Source organism: Ursus americanus, chromosome X (assembly GCF_024610735.1).
Source record: "Ursus americanus isolate L20-20 chromosome X, mUrsAme1.1.p, whole genome shotgun sequence".
NCBI classification, from domain to species: Eukaryota; Metazoa; Chordata; class Mammalia; order Carnivora; family Ursidae; genus Ursus; species Ursus americanus.
Window position 1 is genome coordinate 81,893,173 of NC_142164.1, and position 24,972 is coordinate 81,918,144.

The window sequence follows — 24,972 nt, forward strand, 5'->3', positions numbered from 1 at the left end:
CGCCCCCCACCAAAGAAAAATAAAGAAAATAGAGAGTATGCTAGTACTGGTAATGTCTCTAAACATGCTTTCTAATGTTTTTCTTTCCCAGATAAAAACTACTGCTTGGGTGGTGGGGTTTGTATAGGGAGCCAGAAAGCACAAGAGAGGCTTATAATGCATTCTACTACTTATTTGGATGTTCTTGGGCTTTGGCCATCCTGTTTTTGTTTTGTTTTTTAAACGAAGCTTTTTCGTTTGATTCACTGCCATTCTTTCCTCTTGGGTATTTTACATTATTTATGGCTAGGCCCTTTACCTAACAGGATGTCCGGCGTTATGTTAAAAAAATCGGCGTCAAATCGTACCCCCCCCTCAAAAAAAGCCAAGGGCTTCACCAGAGGCGGGATTTCCCTCTAGGGTCACTCGGAGGAGGGCGGGAACAAGACCAGAGCCAAGCTTCCGCTTTCATTTCTAGGGTTATAAGTCAACCATTCTCATTAAAGGAGTACGGCGGAAGGGTGATTTTTCTGTCGGCAAACACTTCCCTAGCGACGAGTCCACCCATGACATAGGGATACCACAGTGTCGCATCATAATGGGTGGTCTATGAGAGCATAAAAGCCAGATCTGATGACCTAGTGTGCGGTAAAACATTAAATTGCAATTCACCTGACCTGTCAGTTTCACTCTCTTCTCTCCGTCTGCGAAATACTGAACTTCCGGGGTAGACTCCTCCCCCTCCATTCCTGGCCAGTGGTTTGATCCGACCCTAATACTGACAGGAGGGACGAACTGCGTCTGCGCAGAAGCCTGTTGGGGGGGTGGGGGGGAGGAACATGGCGCAAGCTCTGTCTGAGGAGGAGTTTCAGCGGATGCAGGTGCCGCTCGCCGGGGAAAGACCACCGCGATAGGCAACGGGGGGCGGGGTGGAGAGAGGTCGTGCTACCGGCTCTGAGAAGGGGTTGGTTGGGGTGGACCTTGAATTTAAGGAGTTGGTCTGGAGAAGGGAAACTGAGGCTCAGAGGGGTGAGACTCTTGGATTCCGAGATACCGTTGGGCTCTGAGGGGTTGGAGTCTGTTAGCTTTGTGGGCGGAGGAGAGAGTCCTAGAGTGGGCGATACCTTACTCAGACCTGGAGGGGATGAGACCTTTGGGCCCGTACAGGGGACACTGTGGATCGGTGATGATAACATTGGGTTTTAAGAGAAGGAGATCCTGAGAGGGCGAAACCATTTTGCCTGGAGAGGAAGGAAGCAGGCGTTGGGCCATTTGCGTCATGGTGGGGGGAGCCCTTGAGAGGACAGTACCATTACCCGGTGGAAGGTGGAAATGTTTGTGGGAGATACCACTGTGCCAGGGATTTGGGGAAAGACCCCACATGTTGTCATTGTTCCTGGGAGGTGGAGAGCCTGTGTGAGAGTGCTGGTAGTGGATCCTAGGAGGGGGCGGTACGTTTGGATCTAGATTAGGGGTGATCCCATTAGGCCTGGGGTGAAGAAGACCCCGAATGGATTAGACCATTAATTATTGTTGGAGAGAGGACCAGAAGAGGTTAAAGAGTGATATCTTGGACCACACAGAGGGGAAATCACTGGACTTTGGGGAGGTACCCCAATTGGGTACCCTGGACCACTCGATTCTTTTGGGGACGACTCTGAGTTGGGATGCAAGGCCAGAGTAGGCTCTTGTTGAGAGAGTTCCTAATTGGGGAAGACCGTTGGTTTTGTGTGTGGGGAGCGTCTGAAAGTGGGGAAGCCCTGAGTAGGATCCTGTGGGAGGAAAGGAGGAACTCTGAGTGAGGATAGGTAATCCATCGATCCTTGAATGAGAGAAACCAGTTGTTCCTGTGTGAAGAACGCTTAGGGTGAAAGGGTGAGATCACTGGACCGTGAAAGGGGAAGTTACAACCTGTAACTTTCGAGGGGAGATTCTAAGTGAGTAAGAGTAATCCAGTTGGCCAACCCAAGGCTTTGTGGAGGAGAGACCCTGAAGGATGTAGGGCCATCCCATTGGATCATGACTGGGGAGTTCTTGAGGGATGTGGGGGACTCTTGAATGAGGAAGATTGATTTCATTGGACCATGGGTGAGGGAAAAACCATTTGGCTCTGACGGATAGGGCTTCTATGTGGATGCCAAGGGTGTACAAATTGGATCAAGATGGGGAGACAGATGACTGGATCTGGTAGAGTAACAGGGGCAGGAAAGATTCTGTAGGGGCCAAGCCCTTTAACCTTAAGCAGACCACCAGGGGGTGAAGGCTGGTGCCACGGGAGGAGGGAAAGATCCTGATGGGGTAAGGGACAGTAGGTCTGGGAAGAACTGGCCTCAGTGTGCCACAGGGCTGTTAGGAAGGGGTATGCTATTGGGAGTGGCCCATACTTCACTTTCCCTTAATTCTTGAAAGGGGTTAATTCTTGAGAGCCTTGGAGGTGAGGACCCCAGGCAGCCCCCAACTTAGTGTAAGTTGAACAGGAGAATACCAGGCCCTCTTCCCTTGAAAAGAGGGAGGAATACAGGCCCCTGTCCCCTATACTCAGAGCCCTCCAAGTCTGGCCAAGAAGATAGACAATACTGTCCTGTGACAGAAAGATAGAACAGTGTTTAGTGTCTGATGAGGTCAGCCAGGATGAGGAGGGAGAACTTTATCCTGTGGGCGTGGGGAGCCATGGAGCACATGGGAGCAAGAACTTGACTGCATCAGTGCTGTGTCTATGGCCTGAGTGCAGAGGGATAGAAGAGTGGGAGGGATGGAAGAGTGAGGCTGGCTGTGGTTATAAGTAGAGCTGGAGAAGGTGGGACATGGGCTGAGGGCCCATTTAGGATGTAGTGTGCATAGGTCTTAAGGAGTGGCTGGAGAGGCACCGGAAGGGCGGCAGTGTCCGTGGGGCTCAGGGCATTGGTTCCCTCATGGTGAAAATAGGGGCACATTCCTAACCAAGTTGTTAAACTTCTCTGCTTCCCCCAAGGCTCAGCTCCTGGAACTCCGGACAGATAACTACCAGCTTTCAGATGAATTACGCAAGAATGGCGTTGGTGAGCCAAGAGGGTCTCATTAGGTGGGGGTGGTTTCGGGGGACAGTCCAAGGGAGAAAACCTCAGAGGCCTGAGGCTGAGACTCCCTGCTTTCCCCACACCAGAGCTCACCAGTCTTCGACAGAAGGTCGCCTACCTGGATAAGGAGTTCAGCAAAGCTCAGAAGGTACCTCCCTCCACCCACTCACCCACCCATGCTTCCCCGTAACCATCTGACTCATTCATCTATCCAAGGAGCACCTCCAGGGAACCAGGCCTAATGTTACCTGCTGTCATCAGTCATTCAAAAAGCTCTCATGGAAGTCTCTTTAGTTTGCTAATTTTATCTAATCCTGCTTAGTTATTGATTAATTTTAATTTACTCTTAATGCATTTTCAATTTCAATTACTCAGTCTCTTTCACTAACGTCTAACTAAATAGTCACATCTATAGGTGAATCTGCCTTGAATCTGCCTTCTGTCCTTCATTCACACTCCTGCCTTGTGCTCCCACTTCCTATCCCTGTCCTGGTCCTGTTGGTCAAGTGAGACTAGACCTACTTCTCAGATCATCTGGAGATGAAGTAGTGTATAACCTGTTATGGCCCCTCAAGGCATTCAGGTCCCTCTTTTGTCTCTTTCTTCACTGCTCTGTCCCCACACTAGCTCAAATGTTATGTACACCATAAATATTTGTTAGATGAAGGCATACAGAATGCAGAAAATCTGGCAGTCAGGAAGCTGGGCTTCTCTTTGGTAGGGTGCTGATTGCAGAAAGTGGCAATGCCCTCAGCTGCCCAAACAAGGGAGCAGCAGTTTTCATGGTGCATGGAGGGATCCACATAGATGTGTTTGGACTGATGTAGCAATGTAGCCACAGTTTCTGAGCCTGGAAACCCAGCCCATGAAGGGTTAAATACTAAGACTCATGAACAGTCTCAAGAGCTAAGAGGAAAACATGTAAGCAGGATGCCCTTCACTCACTCACTCACTCACTCACTCACTCACTCACTCCTTCCTTCCCGTGGACTACAAATTTCATGCAAGTTTTGTGGTTGAAGATGCTCCCATCCCCCAAAGCGTCATCATTGTATCCCCTTGACACTTGCCACAGTGTCTCCATATCCTAGTGAGGGAGACCATCTCCATTCACCTTATCTCTCTTCCCCCCCCCCACCTTTAGGCATTGAGCAAGAGCAAGAAAGCTCAGGTAAGGGGACCCATGGTGGGTGAATGTGTCTGGGAGATTGAGGGGCGATATTTCCGTATGCTGGGATCTCCTGGTACTGGCCTTTCTTTCTCTGTTTGTGCACTTGCATCTGTGACTACCTCACTGCCCTGTGTTTGTATGTCTGTCTTTATTTTCCTGTGTTTGTCTCATCTCGGACCTCTCCATCGTTCCTTCTCCCTTTCTGGCTGGCCTTCTCTCTGAGTCTGTCTCTGCCTGTCTTCCTGTTCCTCTCTGACTGTTGCTTCTCTCCCCAACCTTACCTTTTCCTCTCCCTTACCTGTTCCTATCTGCCATCATTTCTCTTTTCTTCTTTCCCGTTCTTTCTCTGTCCGACTCCTTGTTTCTCCCCCCCCCCATTTCCTTTGTTGCTTCCTGACTCATTTCTTTCCCTGACCCCCTCTCTCTTCCCTCTGTTCTGTTCTCCCTCCCATTGATCTCTCTGTTCCTATCTCTCTTTCTTCCTGCCTTTTCTTTCTTTTCTCTCCCTCTCCATCCCTCTTTCCTTCCCTATTTGTCTCCCTTTCCCCATCTCTCTCTACCTCCTCTCTCACCTGTTTCTATCTACCACTCTTTCCTCCCACTCTCCCCTCATGTCCCTCTCTCCCCTCATGTCCATCTTTCCTTCTCTCTACCCTCCCATGTCTGTCTCTCTCCTTCCCTGTATCTCCTGATTTCACCCATCTCATTCTCTGTACCCAACGATCCCCCCCGTCATTTTCTCCCTCTCTGTTTCTTTGCCCCACGTCTCTGTCCTTTTCTACCCTTGTTCGAGACCTGGCCCATGTCTACCACTGCAGGAAGTCGAGGGACTACTGAGTGAAAATGAGATGCTACAGGCAAAGCTGCACAGCCAGGAGGAGGACTTTCGTTTGCAGAACAGCACGCTTATGGCAGAGTTCAGCAAGGTACTGGTGCCTGGGATAGCTGGGTGGGATCGGAGGGGTAGCGGCCCCCTGGGCTGAAGCTAGAGGGCTGCTGAAGATGGTTGGACAGAGGCAGGCCCTGGATCACTGTCCGTGGTGCTGAAACAGATCCCGGATCTGTGCTGGGGGGCAGTGATTTGACAAATGGGGCCGCTCGCTGTGCTGGGATTAGAAGGCTGCAAGCCCTGAGGACAGCTGGTCCCAGACCAAATCACACCTTTTCTTTAAGCTTCAAGTCCCTTTGTATATATTTGGTAGCTGATGCTAGGGAGCTCCAGGTTCTTGGAGGGTCTTAGGTAAAATTCTTATGCTTAGCATGAAATAGAAAGATGTCCTAGCTGCTTCCCTTTTCTCTTCCTTCCCCTTCATCTGACCTGAGCCTGGAGTTCTAGTTCTTCTAGATAATTCATCCCAGATTGGGTAATTCTATCTCCTCACTGATTTTAGTGTCCTGGCTATTCCTAAACCTACTAGGGAGTTAGAGATATTATCTTTTGTTTCTCATCTATCTTCTGTGTCCATGGTCAAGAAGTTTCTAAGGGGGACTCCTGGGTGGCTCAGTTGGTTAAGCATCTGCCTTTGGTTCAGGTCATGATCCCAGGGTCCTGGGATCGAATCCCACATCAGGCTCCTAGCTCAGTGGGGAACCTGCTTCTCCCTCTGCCTGCTGCTCCCCCTGCTTGTGCTCTCTTTCTCTCTCTCTCTCTCTGACAAAGAAATAAATAAATAATCAAAAAAACAAAAAAAGTAGTCTCTACAGTTTTAGTGTGTTTTAAGGAAAAAATTCTCATGGCAATAAAAATGGTAATTCCAGGACTCCATGTGAGAATATAGTTCTTAAGCCCTTAAAAAACAAAATATGAAAACAGCCTTTAAACAGGTACAATGTCAGGAGATATGATTTGACAACTAATAGTTAAGAGCTAAAAGGCCTAGACTAAACTCTTGGCTCTACTTTTTACTAAGTGTAACCTTGAGCAAGTCACTTGACCTGTCTGCTTCTTGGTTCCCATATGTTTAAATTGGAAATGTTATAATGACAGTATCTGCCTTGCAGGGATTTTTGTGAGGATTGGATGGATTAATGTTTGTAAACAACTTATAACAGCCTTGTACATAGTATTGGTTATGTAGGTGTTAGCTACTTTTTAAAAAAAATTTATTTATTTGAGAGAGCGAGAGATTTAGAGAATGAGTGGGAGGAGGGGCAGAGGGAGAAACAGACTCCCTACGGAGCAGGGAGCCCAATGCAAGACTTGATCCCAGGACCCCAGGATCGTGACCTGAACAAAGGCAGACGCTTAACTGACTGAGCCACCCAGGTGCCCTAGGTATTAGTTACTAATAGTATCCTTTTATTATTACTGATTCATTTTTTCACTAAAATATTTTTTTGACTATTTAAAAGTCTTAGATCCATCCTGTGGCCCTGCTCTGCCTCAGCTCTTACTACCTCTTACCTGCTCTAATCCCATAGCCTTCTTGCTGGTTTCTTCACTTCTAGTTTCTCCTATCAGCCAATGCCCTAGAGGCTGTCCTGACCTGCAGGCCTTATCACATCACTCCTTTAAGCAATAGCTCCGAGTGGGTCCTTGACCCTGACTGTTCAGAGCCCTTGGTACTCACGTAATAGCTGACCTCACTGCTGCCTCACTTCTCACTACTTTCTGCTTCCAGCCTCAATGGTATCGTGGTTCTTTTAGGATGAGGCAGGGGCAGGCATTCCTCCATCAATCCAACTTGTGTTTCTCAGCACCTGCCCTGGGCCAGGCACTGGGCCAGTTATATAACCTCCTTCCCACTCCCCCTCCTTTTCCTGGGAACTGGTAGTGCTCACAGAGAGACTTGGGTTCAAGGCCTGCCTCCACCACTTACTTGCCAAGATATTTCAGCTCCATTTTTCCTTCAGCAAATAGTTATTGAGCACCCCCGGTGTGCTCTGCATTCTGGAGATAGCTGTAAGCAGCACAACCTGGCCCTCACTCTTGGGTAGCCTATATTCTGGATGTGGGATGGGGAGAAAGATAATGTATTAAAAAGGATAATGGGGTGCCTGGCTGGCTCAGTTAGAAAAGCTTGTCACTCTTTTTTTTTTTTTTAAAGATTTTATTTATTTATTTGACAGAGATAGAGACAGCCAGCGAGAGAGGGAACACAGCATGGGAGAGGGAGAGGAAGAAGCAGGCTCCCAGCTGAGGAGCCCGATGTGGGACTCGATCCCGGGACACCGGGATCACGCCTTGAGCCGAAGGCAGACGCCCAACGACTGCGCTACCCAGGCGCCCCATGAAAAGCTTGTCACTCTTGATCTTGGGGTTGTGAGTTCAAGCCCCACATTGGGTATAGAGATTAGTTAAAAATAAAATCTTAAATAAAATAAAAATTTAAGAAAATAATAGTACAGGGGCGCCTGGGTGGCTCAGTCGTTGAGCGTCTGCCTTCGGCTCAGGGCGTGATCCCAGTGTTCTGGGATTGAGCCCTGCATCAGGCTCCTCCGCTATGAGCTGCTTCTTCCTCTCCCACTCCCCCTGCTTGTGTTCCCTCTCTCTCTGGCTGTCTCTCTGTCAAATAAATAAATAAAATCTTAAAAAAAAAAAGAAAAGAAAATAATAGTACAGATAACTGACAGTTATATAGTGCTTACCGTATGCCAGGTCCTGTTCGATGTGCTTTATGTTATTCACTCATTTATTCTTAAAACAGGCCAACGAGATATTATTAAGATCTCTGGTAAGCAGATGAGGAAAACCGAGCCCCAGAGAGATGAAGTCATTTGTCTCAAGGTCACATGGCTAATAAATGGCAGAGTAGAAGTTCACAACCAAGTGGGCTAGTTTCAGAATCTGTGCTTGTGACCCTACGTTACAAAGCAAAGTATAGTTGTCAGTCACAATTTAGAATCCAAACATTTGCAGAGCTTTAAGAAATTAAGAATATACCAGGTCAATTTAATTGTGATTAGTACTAGGTAAGAAAGAAATGAACAGAGTGCCGTGCTAGAGATAGATTTCGGAATTTCTGAGTTGGGGGATACCACTTCAAGGGTGACATTTGAACAGAGCACTGAAGGATGCGAAGGAGCCAGTCATGTGAAGAACTGGATGAAAGGAATAGTGTTCTGTGTAGAAAATATCCCAGGCAAGAGAATAAAAATTCTCTGTGAACCTCAGTATTCTCATCTGAAAATGGGGACAAAGGATCTTTTTTTTTTTGAAGATTTTATTTATTTATTTATTATTTAATTTTTTAAAAAGATTTTATTTGTGTATTTGACAGAGAGAGAGGCAGCGAGAAAGGGAACACAAGCAGGGGGAGTGGGAGAGGAAGAAGCAGGCTCCCAGCAGAGCAGGGAGCCCAACACGGGGCTCGATCCCAGGATTCTGGGATCACGCCCTGAGCCGAAGGCAGGCGCTTAATGACTGAGCCACCTGGGCGCCCCTTATTTATTTATTTGACAGAGAGAGAGAGCACAAGCAGGGAGAGTGACAGGCAGAGGGAGAAGCATGCTCCCTGCTTAGGGAGCCCAATTTGGAGCTCCATCCCAGGAGCCTGGGATCATGACCTGAGCTGAAGGCAGATGCTTAACCTACTGAGCCACCCAGGTGCCCTGGGGACAATGGATCTTGTCAGGACCAGTCTGAGAACTCTTTTAGCCAGGAATTGAGCAAGGGGCTGGCCTAGTTTTACTCGCATTGTATATTTCTCCAAGGCCGAGGGCTGACGATGAGGGGCTGTGGGTAGAGCTGGCTTTGGAAATGCCCCGAAAGCTGTCTGTGGTACCTAGGCTCCCAGACACAGACCCCGCCCTCACAGAGGAGGTCTGGCAGTGGGGCTATTTGTGATGCTGACATCCTGGACCAGCAGCTTCCAGTAGGAGCCTGCCTGAGGTCTTGGATTGCAACTGTGAGTTTGTGATTGGGCAAGCAGAAAATTGCCCTCAGTGGCCTCCATCTCCTGTGACGCGGCCTCTTAAGAGGTGGGTGAATTCGAAGTCATTTGACATTTGTGCCTCAGTGTCCTTATCTGTGAAGTGGGGATAATGAGCAACGACGGCCCCCTACATAATGCAGGGGCGTTATGGGAATTACATCAACTGTAAAGCACATCAGGCAAGCGCTATGTATATTGCAGCCAATATTGTTCTGATTCTCTGCTTGTCTGCTCCCTCACCCCTCCCCTGTTCAGCTCTGCAGCCAGATGGAGCAGCTGGAGCGGGAGAACCAGCAACTGAAGGATGGGGCTGCCAGGGCAGGCAGTGCCCAAGCTGGGAGTCTTGTGGATGGCGAGCTGCTGAGACTGCAGGCGGAGAACACAGCCTTGCAGAAAAATGTGGCAGGTGCAAGCAGTCCCTCCTTGGGTTTGTGGGGATCTTGGGGATTGAGTAGGGTGTTTTCCTCCTGGGGGAAGGGGCAAGGCTTCCGAATGAGGCCCTGCCGTGAACCAGTGTATAACTTTGGATGAGCCATTTCACCTCTGAGTCAAAGCTTCCTCATCTGTTGGGTGCTTGTGGGGATGTCCCCCATGTGCAAGACTGCAGTAGAGCTGAGATAAGAGATGGTATCTTTCTGAGTTGAGTTCGGTGTCTGGTACCTAGCAAATGTTACAGATCAGCAGATGGAACATCAGAAAGGAGTCTTTGCTAAATGGAGATAGTGAATGAAAGAGCTTTCGGAAGACTCTGAGCCCAGATTGTCAGTGGGGTCTGGGAGGAAGGCTCAAAGAAGACTTGCTAGAGTGTGGGAGGGTCCCAGCGTGGGGATGTTTGGAGAGCAGCTGGGGCTTGTGGCGTGGTGGGTGCTAGTTTGGTCATCAGGAGGGAGGTTTTGTAAATTTGGTTGACGATTAGGAGATTATAGGATTCAGCTGTAAGTAGGGGGGGTGGAGGATGGTGGGCATCACCTTGGAGGGCTAGAGGGATAGGGGGTAGAGCTTGGGAAACTAGCTGGGGCTGGCGTGATTGTAGACAGGATTTCAGTGGATGGGAGAGCTTAAAAGATTTGTGAGGAGTGTGGATGGGGCTGAGCCTTTGTTTTGTAGGCTTTTGGTCATTTGGGGCCAAGTCTCTTCTACCTGAGGGATCCAAGGCCAACTCTTCCATCTACTTGAGGCACGGCAAGGGTCTTCAGAGACCACCTCATCCATCATATATTTCTGTTGTACCCACCAGCCCTGCAGGAGCGCTATGGGAAAGAGGCCGGGAGAGCCCAAGCTGCCAGTGAGGGCCAAGGGGACCCCCCCGGGGGCCCAGCCCCCACTGTCCCGGCCCCCATGCCACTGGCAGAAGTGGAGTTGAAGTGGGAAATGGAGAAGGAAGAAAAGAGATTGCTCTGGGAGCAACTGCAAGGCTTGGAGGTGAACCTGGGTCTGTTGGGGCCAGGGTGTCAGGAGGCAGGCAGATGCCCTAGCTCTGCCTATGGTCCCACGGAGATGTCTATGATATCACCAACTCGTGGGCTGATGGGTTAGGGAGGCAGGAGGGCAGGGGAAGGCACAGGCCTCACCTCCCCCTTTGCTGATATTAACTCCCTCCCTCATCCTTCCCTGCAGAGCTCCAAACAGGCTGAAACATCCAGGCTGCAGGAGGAACTTGCTAAGGTAGGGCCGCTGAGCTTTCCCTGGACTTTGCCCCGTCTCACTCCCCACCTGCCATGCTTCTCCATGACTGTCTAGTCATGATCCTACTTTCCAGGCCCTCCTGCCCTAGCCATTCTATGATGTGGCTGCCAGTCCATATGTTGGGGGTGTAAATGCTGTCCGTTGGAGCCTGAGGCAGCTGGGTGGAGATCATGCTGTTGTTATTGACCACCTGGGCAACCAAACTACTTAACCCTCCTGAGACTCAGTTTCCCCATTTGTAAAACCAGTAGTCCTCACTTCTCAGGACTGTTTCTTGGATTCTACAAGGTAACATAAGTAACTTCCAGCTTCTGAAAAGGACTTGGTGAGAAGCGTCTATAAATACTAAATTTATTTTTGTCTTTACTAATATATTATCACTTGTCTGCACCCCCGTCCCCCACCCCAGCTCTCTGAGAAACTGAAAAAGAAACAAGAAAGGTAAATTTCTTTTCTTCCCGAGGCGGAGGGAGGGGTTTGGGGGGGACCAGCGGGAGGGGAGGGGATTGACTTGTGGAACTGATGCATTTATGTCTATCTTTCTGTGTCCAGTTTCTGCCGTCTGCAGACAGAAAAGGAGACGCTGTTCAACGACAGCCGGTAACTAGCAGGGGTGGGTGTGTGGGCAGACAGTGGGGGCAGTGCCCAGCAGAATTGCCTGAAGACCACAGGGGCAGAGCTGGGAGATAGGGCCTCAGGCCATGGTCAACGTGCCCTCCATCACCCCCAGGAATAAGATTGAGGAGTTGCAGCAGAGGAAGGAAGCCGATCTCAAAGCCCAGTTGGCTCGCACTCAGAAGCTGCAGCAGGAACTCGAGGCTGCCAATCACGTGAGCGGCTGGATTCTGGGATTGCTGGGTAGAGGCCAGAGCTGGGAGTCCAGGGAACCCTGAGGTCTGCGGAGACTAGTTGGGGAATCGAATAGTTCCTGTGTTGGAAATATAGGGACCGGATGGGTCCCGGACCCCCCAGGAGATAGGAAAATGGAAACTAGCGAGCTGCGAGAGCCTTAGGAGTTGGCCTATGAGTGTGCATGAATCAAAGATCTCAGGGGGGCTAAGGACTTGGGGCTGTATGCCAAAGTGCAGATGAATCTGAAACTCTAGGGGATTGCAGACAGGAGTCTGGAGAAATCTGTCGTCACTGGGGACTGGGACCAAGGCTGGAATGAGCCTGAACTCCCTGGACGTTGGGGGACTTTGAGACCTGTGGGAGCTGGATAGATACAAGGGCGGACAGGTGGGCCTGGAGACTGACTGTATTTGATGCCCTCGGGGTATGAGGGCTGGTTTGGAGGGCTGAGACAACTAGTAAGTTGGATCATTTGGGCTAAGTGGTCTTGAGACCTCTGGAGGCCGTGAATTAAAAAAAAAACAAAAAACAAAAACGGTGAGCCTAAGACATCCAGAGACTGAAGCAAAAGTCTAGGTGGGTCTCAGGCTCCCGAGGGTTAGGGGCTAGGGGATTTTAAAGCCTCTAGGCTTCCCCCTAGAGCAGGTGAGTCTGAGATCCCTTGGATTAAGGGATACGGTGGTTTGTGGGTCTAAGGTCCTTAAGAGCTGGGGACAGAAGTGTGGGTAAAGCTGGGTCTTCAGTTACCTGGGTCTGAAGATCCCCAGAGACTGGGGACAGAAGTAGCAGGTGGGGGTAGTGGTGGTGGTGGTCAGTCAGACCTCACCAGGAGTTGGAAACTAGGAGATTGTATGAGTTTGCAACCTCTAGGGTTTGGGGCTAGGAGTTTGGGTGGACCCTGAGACTCCTGGGAGCTAGAGACACAGGGATGGAGTGTGTCTGAAACCCATGGGTGTTGGGGTTAGGAGTCTGGGTGAAGCTGTAGTCCCAGGGGGCTAAGTGCATCTGAGAATCCTGGGGCCTCCAAGCTAGAATCTGGGTGAGTGTAGACCTCTTACAGATGGGGGTGGGTTTGAAATCCCCAAGAGCCTAGGTGTTTTTCTAAGATTCTTAGACCCGGAATATGGGATCCGAGACTCCTGGGGGTAATGACTTAGAATTTGGGTGAGACTGAGTCTGATGGCGGGGTAATCTGCGACCCTCAAGTGCTGGGGACATGCTGTCAGGTGGTCAGAGAGGGAGTCCGTAGGGTTATATGCACCTCAGGGGAAGCTGAGGTCTGGAATGGTCTCCCCTGCCCTGGTCACTGCAGAGCTTGGCGGAACTGAGAGATCAGCGGCAGGGGGAGCGCCTGGAGCATGCAGCTGCTCTGCGAGCCCTGCAAGATCAGGTGCGTGGTACTGGGCAGCTTCTGCAAGGTGGAGGGCGAACGGGGGGCCAGCCTCGGCCGGTATTATCCAGGCAGGGAAGGCCCCAGGGGTCCTGTTTCCCCCTGGTCGTGGTGCGCGTGCACATGTGTGTTTTCTTTCTTGGCTGTGGGTGAGTCCTGTCCCCCGCTGTTCTGGACCCACTCTCACCTGGCGTGGGGCTGGGGCCAGGTGTCCATCCAGAGTGCAGATGCCCAGGAACAAGTGGAAGGACTTTTGGCTGAGAACAATGCCTTGAGGACCAGCCTGGCTGCCCTGGAGCAGGTACAGGATACCAGGAAGCCCTCGCTGATCCCTCTCCGATTCCTCATCTCCTGCTTCTGACCCTCATTAGGGCAGGGCCGTCTGGACCTTATGCCACTTTCCTGCCTCTGTTTCTGTTTGATCCTCCGCTTCCTTCCTTCCTTCCTTCCTTCCTTTCTTTTCTTTCTTTCTTTCTTTCTTTCTTTCTTTCTTTCTTTCTTTCTTTCTTCGAGAGAGAGAGAGAGAGAGAGAGAGAGATGGAGCAGCAGGCGGGGAGTGCGGTGGGGGGCAGGGGGAGGGGGAGAGACAGAGAACCTTAAGCAGGCTCCATGCCCAGCCCACAGCCCGACACAGGGCTCAGTCTCAACAACCTTGAGATCATGACCTGAGCTGAAATCAAGAGTCGGACGCTTAACTGACTGAGGCGCCCCTCTCAGCTTTTCTTTCCGATAGCTTCCACCCCTCTTCTCTCTGGCCACCCACCCCTGCTTCTCCTGCATTTTCTAGGTTCTCTCCAGTAAAGTACTATAATTGTACTCATCTTAAGTGTACGTTCAGTGAATCCTATCTGTCTGTCGGTCTGTCTGTCTGTCCCCTTATGACCATCACCCAGATCAAGATGTAGAGTGTTTTCAGCACCCCCAGGAGGCTCCTTTGACCCCTTCCCAATCAATACTTCCCCAGGAATAACCACTCCTCTGACCTCTAGCGACGTAGATTAGTTTCACTTGTTCTTTAACTTCATGTAGCGGAATCAGACACCCATTTTTGTGCCCGGCTTCTTTCCTGTGAGGCTCAGCCATATGTAGCACTGGTCTGTTCGTTCTTCTCTGTTTACTATTCCGCTGTATGACTAGACTACTTTTCCATTCCCCCGTTGATCTCTTTTTCTCATTCTTTTCCCTTTGAAATTCTTTCTCTTTCCTCCTGGCTCTCTTCCCACCTCCCTCTGTCTCCCTGGAACCGGGAGGCTCAAACCCTGTGGCTGGCCCCCGGGGGGGCCCTTTTCACTCCGCTTCCCATCATCCCCATTCATCCCAGATCCAAACAGCAAAGACCCAAGAACTCAATACGCTCCGGGAAGAGAATGCCGGGCTGACAGCTGATTTGCAGCAGCGGCAGACTGAGTATGAGGACCTCATGGGACAGAAAGATGACCTCAACTCCCAACTGCAGGTGACATCAATGGCTCTGGCTTGGCTTCTCCCAGTTCCCTCGTGCAGGCTCAGGGGAGCCCAGGTGATTGTGGAGTCGGGAGGATCTGGGTTCCAGTCTGGTCTCCTAACTTACTAGCACCTTGTGTCCTAGACCATGTTGTTCTCCTTCGCTGACACCAAGTCAGTTAGACACGATAGCCATTCTGAGTCCATGGTAGCAGCCAGAATTGTAGTGGCTTAAAGAAGATAAAAGGCTAGTTCTCACTCATGGAAGAGTCCAGGTGGGTTGTCTAGGGATGGAACGATGGCTGTGCCATGACCAGTGACCCACGTTCCTTCTACATTGCCATCTTCAACACAAAACTTCTATCTTGGTAGCCAAGATGCTTGCCCAGGGCCCCCCTTCATCATGTTTGTTTTCCATCTGGAAGGAAGGAGGGAAGAGGGAAGGGCCCAGCATGCCCCTTCCCTTTATGAGTATGACCTACCTCATGCTTACCACTTCTGCATACGGAAATTAATCATGTGGCCACACCTCACTGCGAGGGAGGCAGGGAAGAGTCCGCTCGACAGCCTTATGTCCAGCTATGAAATCTATTGCTAGGGACAGAGGGGAGAATGAATAGAACACTGGGGAGCCGCTAGCGACGTTTGCCATGTTTCTCATCTAGAAACGGAGAGAACAATACCAACTTTACTGGGGTTAAGGGAGACCGTCCACCAGAGGTATCCCGGGTGTCCATCACCTCCTGGAGGCTCTTTATCAAACTCCTCTCCTTTGTCCGCTCCTTAGGAGTCATTACGTGCCAATAGTCGGCTCCTGGAACAACTTCAGGAAATCGGGCAGGAGAAGGAGCAATTGACCCAGGAACTGCAGGAGGCTCGGAAGGTGGGCAGCTCTGCAAGGCGGCTATCGGCTATCAGCTGTCGGCTATCCGGGAGGCGGAGGGATCCTATCGGGGAGGCGGGGGAGGCGGAGGGATCAGCCTTGGGCCATGGGAAAGGAGCAGGTGATGTGGCGCACCACGCAGGAACAGCAAAGGATGGAAAAGGACCAGGGCCATGAGGGTAGGTGAGTGACTTAGCTAGTTCTGTGGGAACGGGGAGGAGGCAGCTTCGGGCAGTTCCCTGGGCCCGGGGAGAGGGTGGGAGGCCCTGTCTACTGTTGAGGGAGGAGGCTAACGGGCACCCTCCTGCCTCCAGAGTGCCGAGAAGCGGAAGGCCCTGCTGGATGAGCTGGCAATGGAGACTCTGCAGGAGAAGTCGCAGCACAAGGAAGAGCTGGGAGCGGTCCGACTAAGGCATGAGAAGGAGGTGCTGGGGGTGCGCGCACGCTATGAGCGCGAGCTCCGGGAGCTGCATGAAGACAAGAAGCGCCAGGAGGAGGAGCTCCGTGGGCAGATCCGCGAGGAGAAGGTGGGTGGGTGGATGGCGCCATCCTTTGGTCTCTCAAACTGGGGGAGCGCAGCATCGCTGATGGGTCCGGGGTTGGCGCGGGCGAGGGGCCCGCCTGCCTCGCCCTGACCGTCTCCCCTCTCGCAGGCCCGAACACGAGAGCTGGAGAATCTCCAGCAGACAGTGGAAGAACTTCAAGCTCAGGTACATTCTATGGATGGAGCCAAGGGCTGGTTTGAACGGCGCTTGAAGGAGGCCGAGGTGAGCTGGTGCCTGACGAGGTACGGGGGGGGGGGGGGCACCCATGCCACACCAGGGGGCCGGCAGTGGTCAGGCCCCGGAACTCACCGAAAAACGCTCTGGACTCGGGCAGTCCCGCAGCCCCGCCAGCTCCACGCAGCCCTCCAGAGGGGATCAGTGAGGCGGGATGCCGCATGTGCAGATTGGAAAAGCCATCCCTTCCTTCCGAAACCGCTTCTGTCCGGAAATTACTGTAATATCCTGATTTTATTCGAACGAGGACTTTGTGGGGGAAAACTCATAATCACACCTGAGAGGAAGTGTCACGCAGTAGTGAAGAGCACAGGCTCTGGAGGCGGTCGTTTGTCTGGGTTTGCGTCCTGGCTGGGCCACTTGCTCCTTGTGGGCAGCTCCCCTGGCCTGCGGCCCGGGTTCTTCATCAGTACAGAAGGGACAGTCCTAGTACCCGCCATGTAGGTGTTATGGGGAGAGTATATAAACCGAGTCCATGGACATAAAATCCCTACAACATTCTTGGCATGCAGGAAGTGCCGTGTTACGTTTTGTGAAATCAAATCAAATCAGATGTCCACGTCGGTCCGTGGCGCAGACAGCGCAGCCCAAGATGGGCCGCTCCTGTGTCCCGCCTAAGGGCACGCGGTGGTCCCTGCAGGAGTGGTCCCTGCTGCCATCACACCCCTCACTGGCCGCGGCGTCCTCGGGCGAGGGGCGTGGCCAGACCCGACACTTGTCTCCTAGGAATCTCTGCAGCAGCAGCAGCAGGAGCAAGAGGAAACCCTCCAGCAGTGTCGGGAGCAGCACGCTAGTGAGCTGAAGGTGCCCGCAGCGCCCGCATTCCTCTCTCCTGGGGGGGTGCTGGAGGGAGGACAGAGGTTTCCCGAGCAGAGGCCTGAGCTGCCCCCTGGTTTGCAGAGCAAGGAGGAGGAGCTACAGGGCGTGCGGGATCAGCTCCAGCAGGCCCAGGAGGAGCGGGACTGCCACCTGAAGACCATCAGCAACCTGAAACAGGTCCCTTGTCTCCCCCCACCCCCCACCGTCCCAGACACACCCAGGGTCTCCGTGCAGAGTCCTGGCCTGGGGAGGTAGGGCACTGCACACAGCCCTTCCGGCCGCCACCAGCCCTGCTTTCTCTGCCCCGCAGGAGCTGAAGGACACGGTGGACGGGCAGCGGATCTTGGAGAAGAAGGGCAGTGCTGCGGTATGATGGGGAGATGGCCAAGCATGCCCCCCTTGCCCGTGGGACCACAGGGCCTCAGCCCGCCTCTTCCCCCCTGTCCCCCATAGCTCAAGGACCTCAAGCGGCAGCTGCATCTGGAGCGGAAGAGGGCCGATAAGCTGCAGGAGCGGCTGCAGGACATCCTGACCAACAGCAAGAGCCGCTCTGGTGAGGGACCTCGAGGGCATGGGCGCCGGGGTGCAGGGGAGGGGCGAGGTGCGGGGGTACTGGGTTTGGGCCCCGAGGGCCAGAGCTGCTTTCTGCACCTCGCTCCACCAGGCTGTCCTGCACTTTCTGTCCGTCTTGAACTCCGTCTGTCTCTCCTCTGTTCAGCATGTTCTGTGCTTTACCTCTTTCTGTGTCTCTCCTCTCGGTTTCTCTGTGCCGCCTCCTGCCATCTCTCTCCGTCTCGGTCTTTCTCTCTCCCTGCTTTCGTTCTCTCTCCTTTTCTCCTGCTGCTTTTTTCTTCTCTGTCCCTTTAACTCTCTCTCTCTCTCTTCTCTGTCTCTGTCTGGATCCCCACAACCCTGTCATCACATCTTCACACCTCACCTGGTGTCTCCAAATCTCTTGTAGCCATTCTCTCATTCTGCAAATGTGGACCGAGTTCCCATGCTCACACCCAGGCTCCTTGATAGGAACCCCCCCAGGACTCTGTCTTCCAGGAGCTCCCGGCTGAGCTGGGAGACAGACTTACACTAGGACAGCAGCACTGCGGCATTATCACTACACAGCTAGAATCCATGTTCTTTCTGCCACTTTGGGCAGAGGGTGCAACTAAAAACCTTGAGTTGCTTTGGACTTTTTTTAAAGAAGGAAATGGCTTATAAATATGTTTAAATAAATAGATATGATGCAGCGGTGAGGCTCTGGTGTGTCTCCCGTATCACAGGCTCCGAGGAAACTTGCTCCCGTGTCCCCCTGCAGCCATCGGCTCTTGCTGGAGATCCTTGGGGTGGGACATCGGCACCCCTCCCTGATGCCCAGAAGCAGCTGCAGGAGTGGAGGACCAAGTTCAGTGAGCCTGCTTTACGTGACGTGGCAAAAATGGATCCGTCTCTCACCCAGTCTCTCTCTCCCTGAGGCATTCTGTCTCCTGAAGTAACCTCTCTTGATTTTTTTTACTTGTTTGAGAGAGAGAGTATGGGAGAGAGAGAGAGAACATGAGCAGGAGGGAGGGGTATAGCGAGAAGCAGGCTGTCCCCTGAGCAGGGAGCCCAATGCGGGGCTCGATCCCAGGACCCCGGGGTCACAACCTGAGCCAAAGGCAGCCGCTTCACCAACTGAGCCGCCCAGGCGCCCGTAACCTCTCTTTAGAGAGGGGTTTGGTTTCTGTCCTGCTACAGAGTAATGTACGAATCAACAAGCAGAGTCCACTGGTGGTGCCATACATTGTCCTTGTCTGTTAGATGAAATGAGGATTTAGGGTCACGGTTACACGTCTGTCTCCATCTTCTCTCCCCCTCTTGTCTCTGCTGCCTCGTGTCCTTATGCCTGGTCTCTGTTGGCCTCTCTCATCTGCTGTGGCTCACTGCCTGTCAGGTTTTCTCTCTGCGTGTGGGTCTTGCCCCTGTGCTCTCCCCAGCTGTCGATCCTCTTTGTGCATACCCCAAGTCCAAGTGTGGATGTCCCTTTATGCCCATAGGTGTCCACACTGCCCACCCTCTCCCAGCCTCTTCACCTTTGTTTCTCTTCTGGGGTGTGTGTGCCCAGAGAGGTGGCTCCTCCTTCCGTTTCTGCCTCTCCCTGTTGTACTGTCTGCCTCCCCTTCCCCATGCCCTAGCGTCACTTCGCCTCTCCCCATCTCTGTCAAATCTATTTCTGCCTCTTCCTGCCAGTCGCTGCCCTGGGACCCTGGGGGACTGGGGCTCAGGTTTCTCTTCCCTCTCTGCCTAAGGCCTCGAGGAGCTGGTTCTCTCAGAGATGAACTCACCCAGCCGGACCCAGACTGGGGACAGCAGTAGCGTCTCCTCCTTCAGCTACCGGGAGATCTTGCGGGAGAAGGAGAGCTCGACTGTTCCAGCCAGGGTAAGGGGCAGAGAAGAGTCGACAGCCCAGCTTCTTCTACCCCAATTCTGGGGCCCTCCTTTTGCCCTCCCTTGCAGCCATCTACCTCTCTGGGCCCAGCACACGGATTTTCTTACCAACTTTTCTCTAAGGTCGCCAACTCAGATTCAGATTGTCAAATGGAGGCTAGGCAGGTTATTCTCTCTGACCCTCTGTTCCCTCCTCTGTGAGCTAATTCCACCTTTCTCGGCACGTAAAAAATGTAGCTCATAGCAGGTGCCTCACCCAGGTGGAAGGTCCTTTTTTCCAACTTGGAATTTTCACTTGTTATTGTCGTCTGTTGTGTCAGTTTCCTGGCCGGCCACTTTTATTTACAAATCATTTGTTATTACTCCATAAGTAGTATGTGTGCCATGTAGAAAAAAAATTTTTTTTTAAAGATTTTATTTATTTATTCGACAGAGAGAGAGACAGCCAGTGAGAGAGGGAACACAAGCAGGGGGAGTGGGAGAGGAAGAAGCAGGCTCATAGCAGAAGAGCCTGACGTGGGGCTCGATCCCAGAACGCCGGGATCACGCCCTGAGCCGAAGGCAGAGGCTTAACCGCTGTGCCACTCAGGCGCCCCCCCATGTAGAAAAATTTTAAAAACACACACAAGCAAAGATTTTTTTTTAATGCAAAGAAACCACATCTTCACCATCCAGAGATCACCACTATGAACCCTTGGGTCACACCCTTCTAGATCTTGCTCTTTAAAAAAAAAAAAAAGATTTTATTTATTTATATGAGAGAGAGAGACTGAACAAGTGGGGGAAGGGGCAGAGGGAGAGGGAGAGGGAGAATCTCAAGGAGACTTCATGCGGAGCTCCGAGCCCGACACGGGGCTCGATCTCACGACCCTGAGATCAAGACCTGAGCCAAAACCAAGAATGGGATGCTTAACGAACTGTGCTACCCAGGCGCCCCTCTCTTTCTTAAACCTAAGTGAGATTATAAGTATCCTGTTTTTGTTCAGCTGATCTTTATCCTCCCGATTTTGTAAATTTTCATCATATCTAGTACGTTGGCCTTAATCAGATTTCCCTGGTTGGCCCCCTGATGTCCTTGATTGCTGGTTTTATGAAAACTAGCATTCAGTTTCAGAGCACATGTCGCATCTGGTTGGTTTATGTCCTTTAAGTCTCTCGAGTCTATCCGTTTTTTTTTTTTTTCATGACCCCCAACCCGGAGAAGAAATCAGTCAGTTGACCTACAGAAAGCGTCCCACCTTTTGGGTTCTCCTGCTAGCTTCCTAGTGGTATCGTTTAGCTTGTTCCTCTGTCCTCTAGTTTTGCTGTCAACTGGAAATGAGATCACATTTGCTACAGGCTCTCCCTGCATCCTCTCAATAAGGAAATGATGTAGTGGTTCCTATGTCCCCCTTTAGGCAAAAGGAGATCCAGAGTCCCCATGGGTGCTGAGACTTGGCCTACAGCCCCTGTTGCAGAGCCCACCCCACCCCGCCCTGGCTCCCTCTTGGCCCCTGATCCTATCTGGGGCAGGCGACAGTGCTGAGCCTGGGCCGGCCTCTCCCCTCCTCTTCCCTGCAGTCCTTATCGAGCAGCCCTCAGGCCCAGCCTCCACGGCCAGCAGAGCTGTCAGATGAGGAAGTGGCTGAGCTCTTTCAGCGCCTGGCAGAGACGCAGCAAGAGAAATGGATGCTGGAGGAGAAGGTGCTGTCTGCCTGCCTATCCTCACTTGGCACAGCCTTGGATGGGAGGCTGGGGCGTGGAGGGGGGATGTGTGGCTGGGGCCCTTGTTATGTGTGAACGTGCCGGGCCACCCTGCAGGTGAAGCACCTGGAGGTGAGCAGCGCCTCCATGGCGGAGGACCTTTGCCGGAAGAGCGCCATCATCGAGACCTATGTCATGGACAGCCGGATCGGTCAGTGCCTCCTCCCCAGCCTCACCCCCCATCTGGCCTCTGACCTGCCTCCTCCTTCCCCACTGTCTCCTCTCCTTTGCGACTCAGCAAAGGTACTGACAAGACCACGGCTGCTGGAGGGGAGAGCGGGCCAGGCCCATTCCCTGTGTGTCTGTCTCTTACCTCGGCTCTTCCCTTCTGTCTGGGTCTCTGTCATCGCTCCACTCTCCTTTCTCCGGTGTGGCTGTCTGTCCCCTCTCTCTCCCTCCTCTCCTCTCCCCATCTCTTCTTTCTGCCGCACCCCGTCAACTCGTCTCACTGCTCCTACTGCCTGTCTGTACTGTGTCTCCTCTGGAAGTTTTCATCCTCTGCACATGTACCCCTTCGGGGGTCCTTCTATCTTCCTCTCCCCGTCCCACTTTCTCTCCTCTTTTTCCCCCGCGCCCCTATCTTTGTTTCTTTTGCTCCTTTCTTTCACACCTTCTCCTATCCCTGTTTTTCCCTTATTAGAATAACACGGACTGATGCATGCTGAGAGCTGTGTGCTCTGTGCTTTGCATGCAGAGACCTTTTTCCAGCTCTGCGAGTTGGTTATTATTGCCCTTTCTCAGGGCCGCACAGCTAGTAAGCGATGGCCAGGTTTCACATGGCAAAGCCTCTGCCCCCTACATCACACGGCTTCTCCCCCCTACTTTTTGCCCCCACTCTCTGTTTCCCTCTTTGCTGCCCTGTCTCTGTCATCTCTCCTCCGGCTCTGCCGAAGGGGCGGTTCTCAGCCTGAGCCCTTGCAGATGTATCTGTGGCAGCAGGCCACACGGACCGCAGCGGGCTGGGCAGTGTCCTGAGAGACCTGGTGAAGCCAGGTGACGAGAACCTTCGGGAGATGAACAAGAAGCTCCAGAACATGCTGGAGGAGCAGCTCACCAAGAATATGCACTTGCACAAGGCGAGTGTGGCCTACCAGCCTACCCACCTGTCCGTCTAGCCGCCTGCCTCCCATGCCACACGGCCCCGGTCATCTGCCAGCACCCAGACCCTTCCACCCCGCTCCCTGACCACGCCTCCATCCATACCTCCCCATCCTCGTCAACGTGCTTACTCCCCCTTGTGCCTTTCACTCGTCCCTCTGTCCATGCACCCACCCGCTCACCTGTCCGCATACACTTTCACCCAGCTCGCCCATCAACCCGCCCTGCTTGCCCATCTAATCATCTGCCCCGTGTCTTTCCACCCATTTCCTGACATACCCCTCTCTCTCTCATACCTGCTCATCAGTTGCCCCTTCTCTTACCTTTTACTGCCCAGTGACCTGCCTGTCCACCTGTTGTCATCCACCCGTCCTCCGGACTGTTCCTTTGGCTGCCCGTTTGCCTATCATTGTTCCCCCCCATGCATCCACCCACACGTCTGCTTGCCCATCCTACCACCCCAAATATTTCCCCCATGTCTGGGGCAGTCAGAAAGGTTGCAGACCCAGCCCCTGCCTCTGAGGAGTGAGCTCACCATTTAGTAGAAAAGCTGGTGGCAAGGGGCGGGTTGTACCCCCCAGTGGCCCTGCACACAGCAGGTGATCGCCCGTATCCATATCCCTAGGTCCCCCTCACCTGGGAGGCTCCCTACCCCCCCCCACACACACATCTTTTCCAAGCCCAGCCCACTGCTGGGGCTCTGTGAGCCTCTCCAGATACCTTCCTGTGCCAGGCTAGACATAGCTGGGCATTGATGAATGGGGTGAGAAGGATGACGCCCCAAGCTTGGTGAGGGAGCTTCCCCTGCTATTTTCCCTGGCCCCTGATGGCTCGTTTGTTTCTTAGGACATCGAAGTTCTCTCCCAGGAAATTGTGCGGCTCAGCAAGGAATGCGTGGGGTCCCCTGACCCAGACCTAGAACCGGGAGAAGCCAGCTAAAGATCTGCGGGCTGTGCCTACTCCCCTCTCACCCGCCAGGACACCATTCCCTTGGGCTGTGGTGGGAACATGGGGCCAAAATCAAATAGGTTGGGAGACTGGACATTAAAGGGGTTGGAGGCCTGATGGCTGGTGTTAGTGACCCTGTTTTGGGGCAGAAGCCCTCGGGGAGTGGGGATCCTGAGGGGAGGGGCAGGGATTTCTCGTCTTTCTTGGCCCTGGCTCCCAGAGGCCTTTGCCTTCATCTCTGCATGAGCTCTCCCTCCCCAGAGACCAACTCTTTTTTATTTTATTTTATTTTTTAATTTATGTCTGGAAGCCTGGCTACTCTGCATTTGGGATTGGGGATGTTTGGGTGGGGCGCGGTCCATGTTCGGCGTTCTAGCAACATGTGTGTGTGTGTGTGTGTAAAGGCTGCAGCCAAAATACCATCTGGCCAGATGGGCCCACCCACCGACTGTCTACTCTCGTTCTTTCCAACCGGAGGGATGTGCTGGGGATGGGGAGGTCACACTATTGGAATGGGGAGCGAGGTCTGTGCCTGCAATTTTACTCTCCTTCCCCCAGCCGCCCCCTGTCTCCAGTTACCGTGGGCCCACCCCTCTGAGTGGCACAGAAATATCTACAGATACGTATGTGGGTGGATGTGTGTGGGGTATGGGTGTGGATAGAGTGGGCAGATGAGAGGATACGTAAGTGGTTAGGTGGACTGATGGATAAATAAGTGGAAGATTGCACAGATCAATGATGGGGGAGGTTGAGAAATACATGGGCAGGTGGATGGATCGGTGATTGGATGGGTAAATGGATACGATGGATAGGTCAGGGATGTAAGTGGACAGATGGGTGGCCAGAAGAATGGATGGCTGGATGAGGAAGAGTGAAGAGTCGGTAAGTAAGTGATGAGCAGGGCTAGGGATGGACAGAGGGACGGACAGAGAGACGGGTGCCGGGGGCACATGAGGATAGGGTGGCAAATAGGTGGATGGGGTGCATATGCAAATGGATGAGGGGCTGGGTGGGTGGAGGGATAGGTAGAGCACTGGGTTGTGTGGGTGGGAGAATTGGATGGATAGGTGCGTGGTGGGCGGGTGGAGGGATGGAGAAACGGACAAATCAGGAGTGTGATGAGTGAGCAAACTAGGATTACGCAGGTGGGTAGATTGATTGAAAGGGGAAAATTGGTCCCCCTTTAGTGCTCCCCCCCTTGCCACACCTTTAATTACTAAAATGAGGCTTCCCCTGTGCGCCATGCCCTGTGCCACCCCCTCTCACGTCACTCCATTTAATGCCCCCCACGACATTATCAAGTTGGGGTAACTCCATCTGACAGCTGTGGATACAACACAAGTCACTTGCTCAAGGACACAGCAAGTCAGTAGCAGAGGTGGGGTTCGAACCCATACGTGGTGTGAGGCACTCAGTACCCAATACTCAATGCCACCCGGCAACAGAGACCTCTAGGGGAGGCGGCATGAATTAAGGCTCCTGGATGCAGAGGGATAAGGCCGACCGCCCCTCAGAATGGAGCCCGCCTGGGAGAGAACCTGGTACGGGGGTGTGCCCAGGCTTGTCCCCATCCTGGCTTGCCCTCATCCACACCCCTTACCCCCTATTTCCCGTCTGAAAACGGGATGGTGCTCCAGTCCCACAACAACAGTCTTGGTCGGAGCTGGGCTCTAACCCATGCACCCCCCTCCAGGGAGCAGCTTTGGGGGCCTGACCATCTAGAGAAATGCCCCCCACCAGTCCCTCCATCCACCCCCTTCTCCAGCCCTTCTCCAGCATGGGGGCAGGGAGGGGACACAGCGCTGCATCATTCCCCATGGCACTCCGCTC

General features: G+C 52.7%; 1 protein-coding gene across 1 annotated transcript; it reads left to right on the forward strand.

Annotated features, from left to right (window-relative positions):
* Positions 1-803: 803 nt before the first annotated feature.
* On the forward strand, positions 804-23,587 carry GRIPAP1 (GRIP1 associated protein 1). The gene is made up of 26 exons (XM_045804938.2): positions 804-860; positions 2,951-3,017; positions 3,122-3,183; positions 4,180-4,206; positions 5,025-5,132; positions 9,336-9,486; positions 10,318-10,502; positions 10,698-10,745; positions 11,176-11,207; positions 11,319-11,366; positions 11,497-11,596; positions 12,931-13,008; positions 13,217-13,309; positions 14,330-14,464; positions 15,239-15,334; positions 15,649-15,861; positions 15,988-16,101; positions 16,840-16,917; positions 17,014-17,109; positions 17,243-17,299; positions 17,386-17,485; positions 19,215-19,345; positions 20,914-21,036; positions 21,154-21,247; positions 22,018-22,172; positions 23,041-23,587. The coding sequence occupies exons 1-26, from the start codon at positions 819-821 to the stop codon at positions 23,131-23,133; spliced, it is 2,526 nt and encodes an 841-aa protein (XP_045660894.1). The 5' UTR covers positions 804-818; the 3' UTR covers positions 23,134-23,587.
* The last annotated feature ends 1,385 nt before the right edge of the window (positions 23,588-24,972 follow it).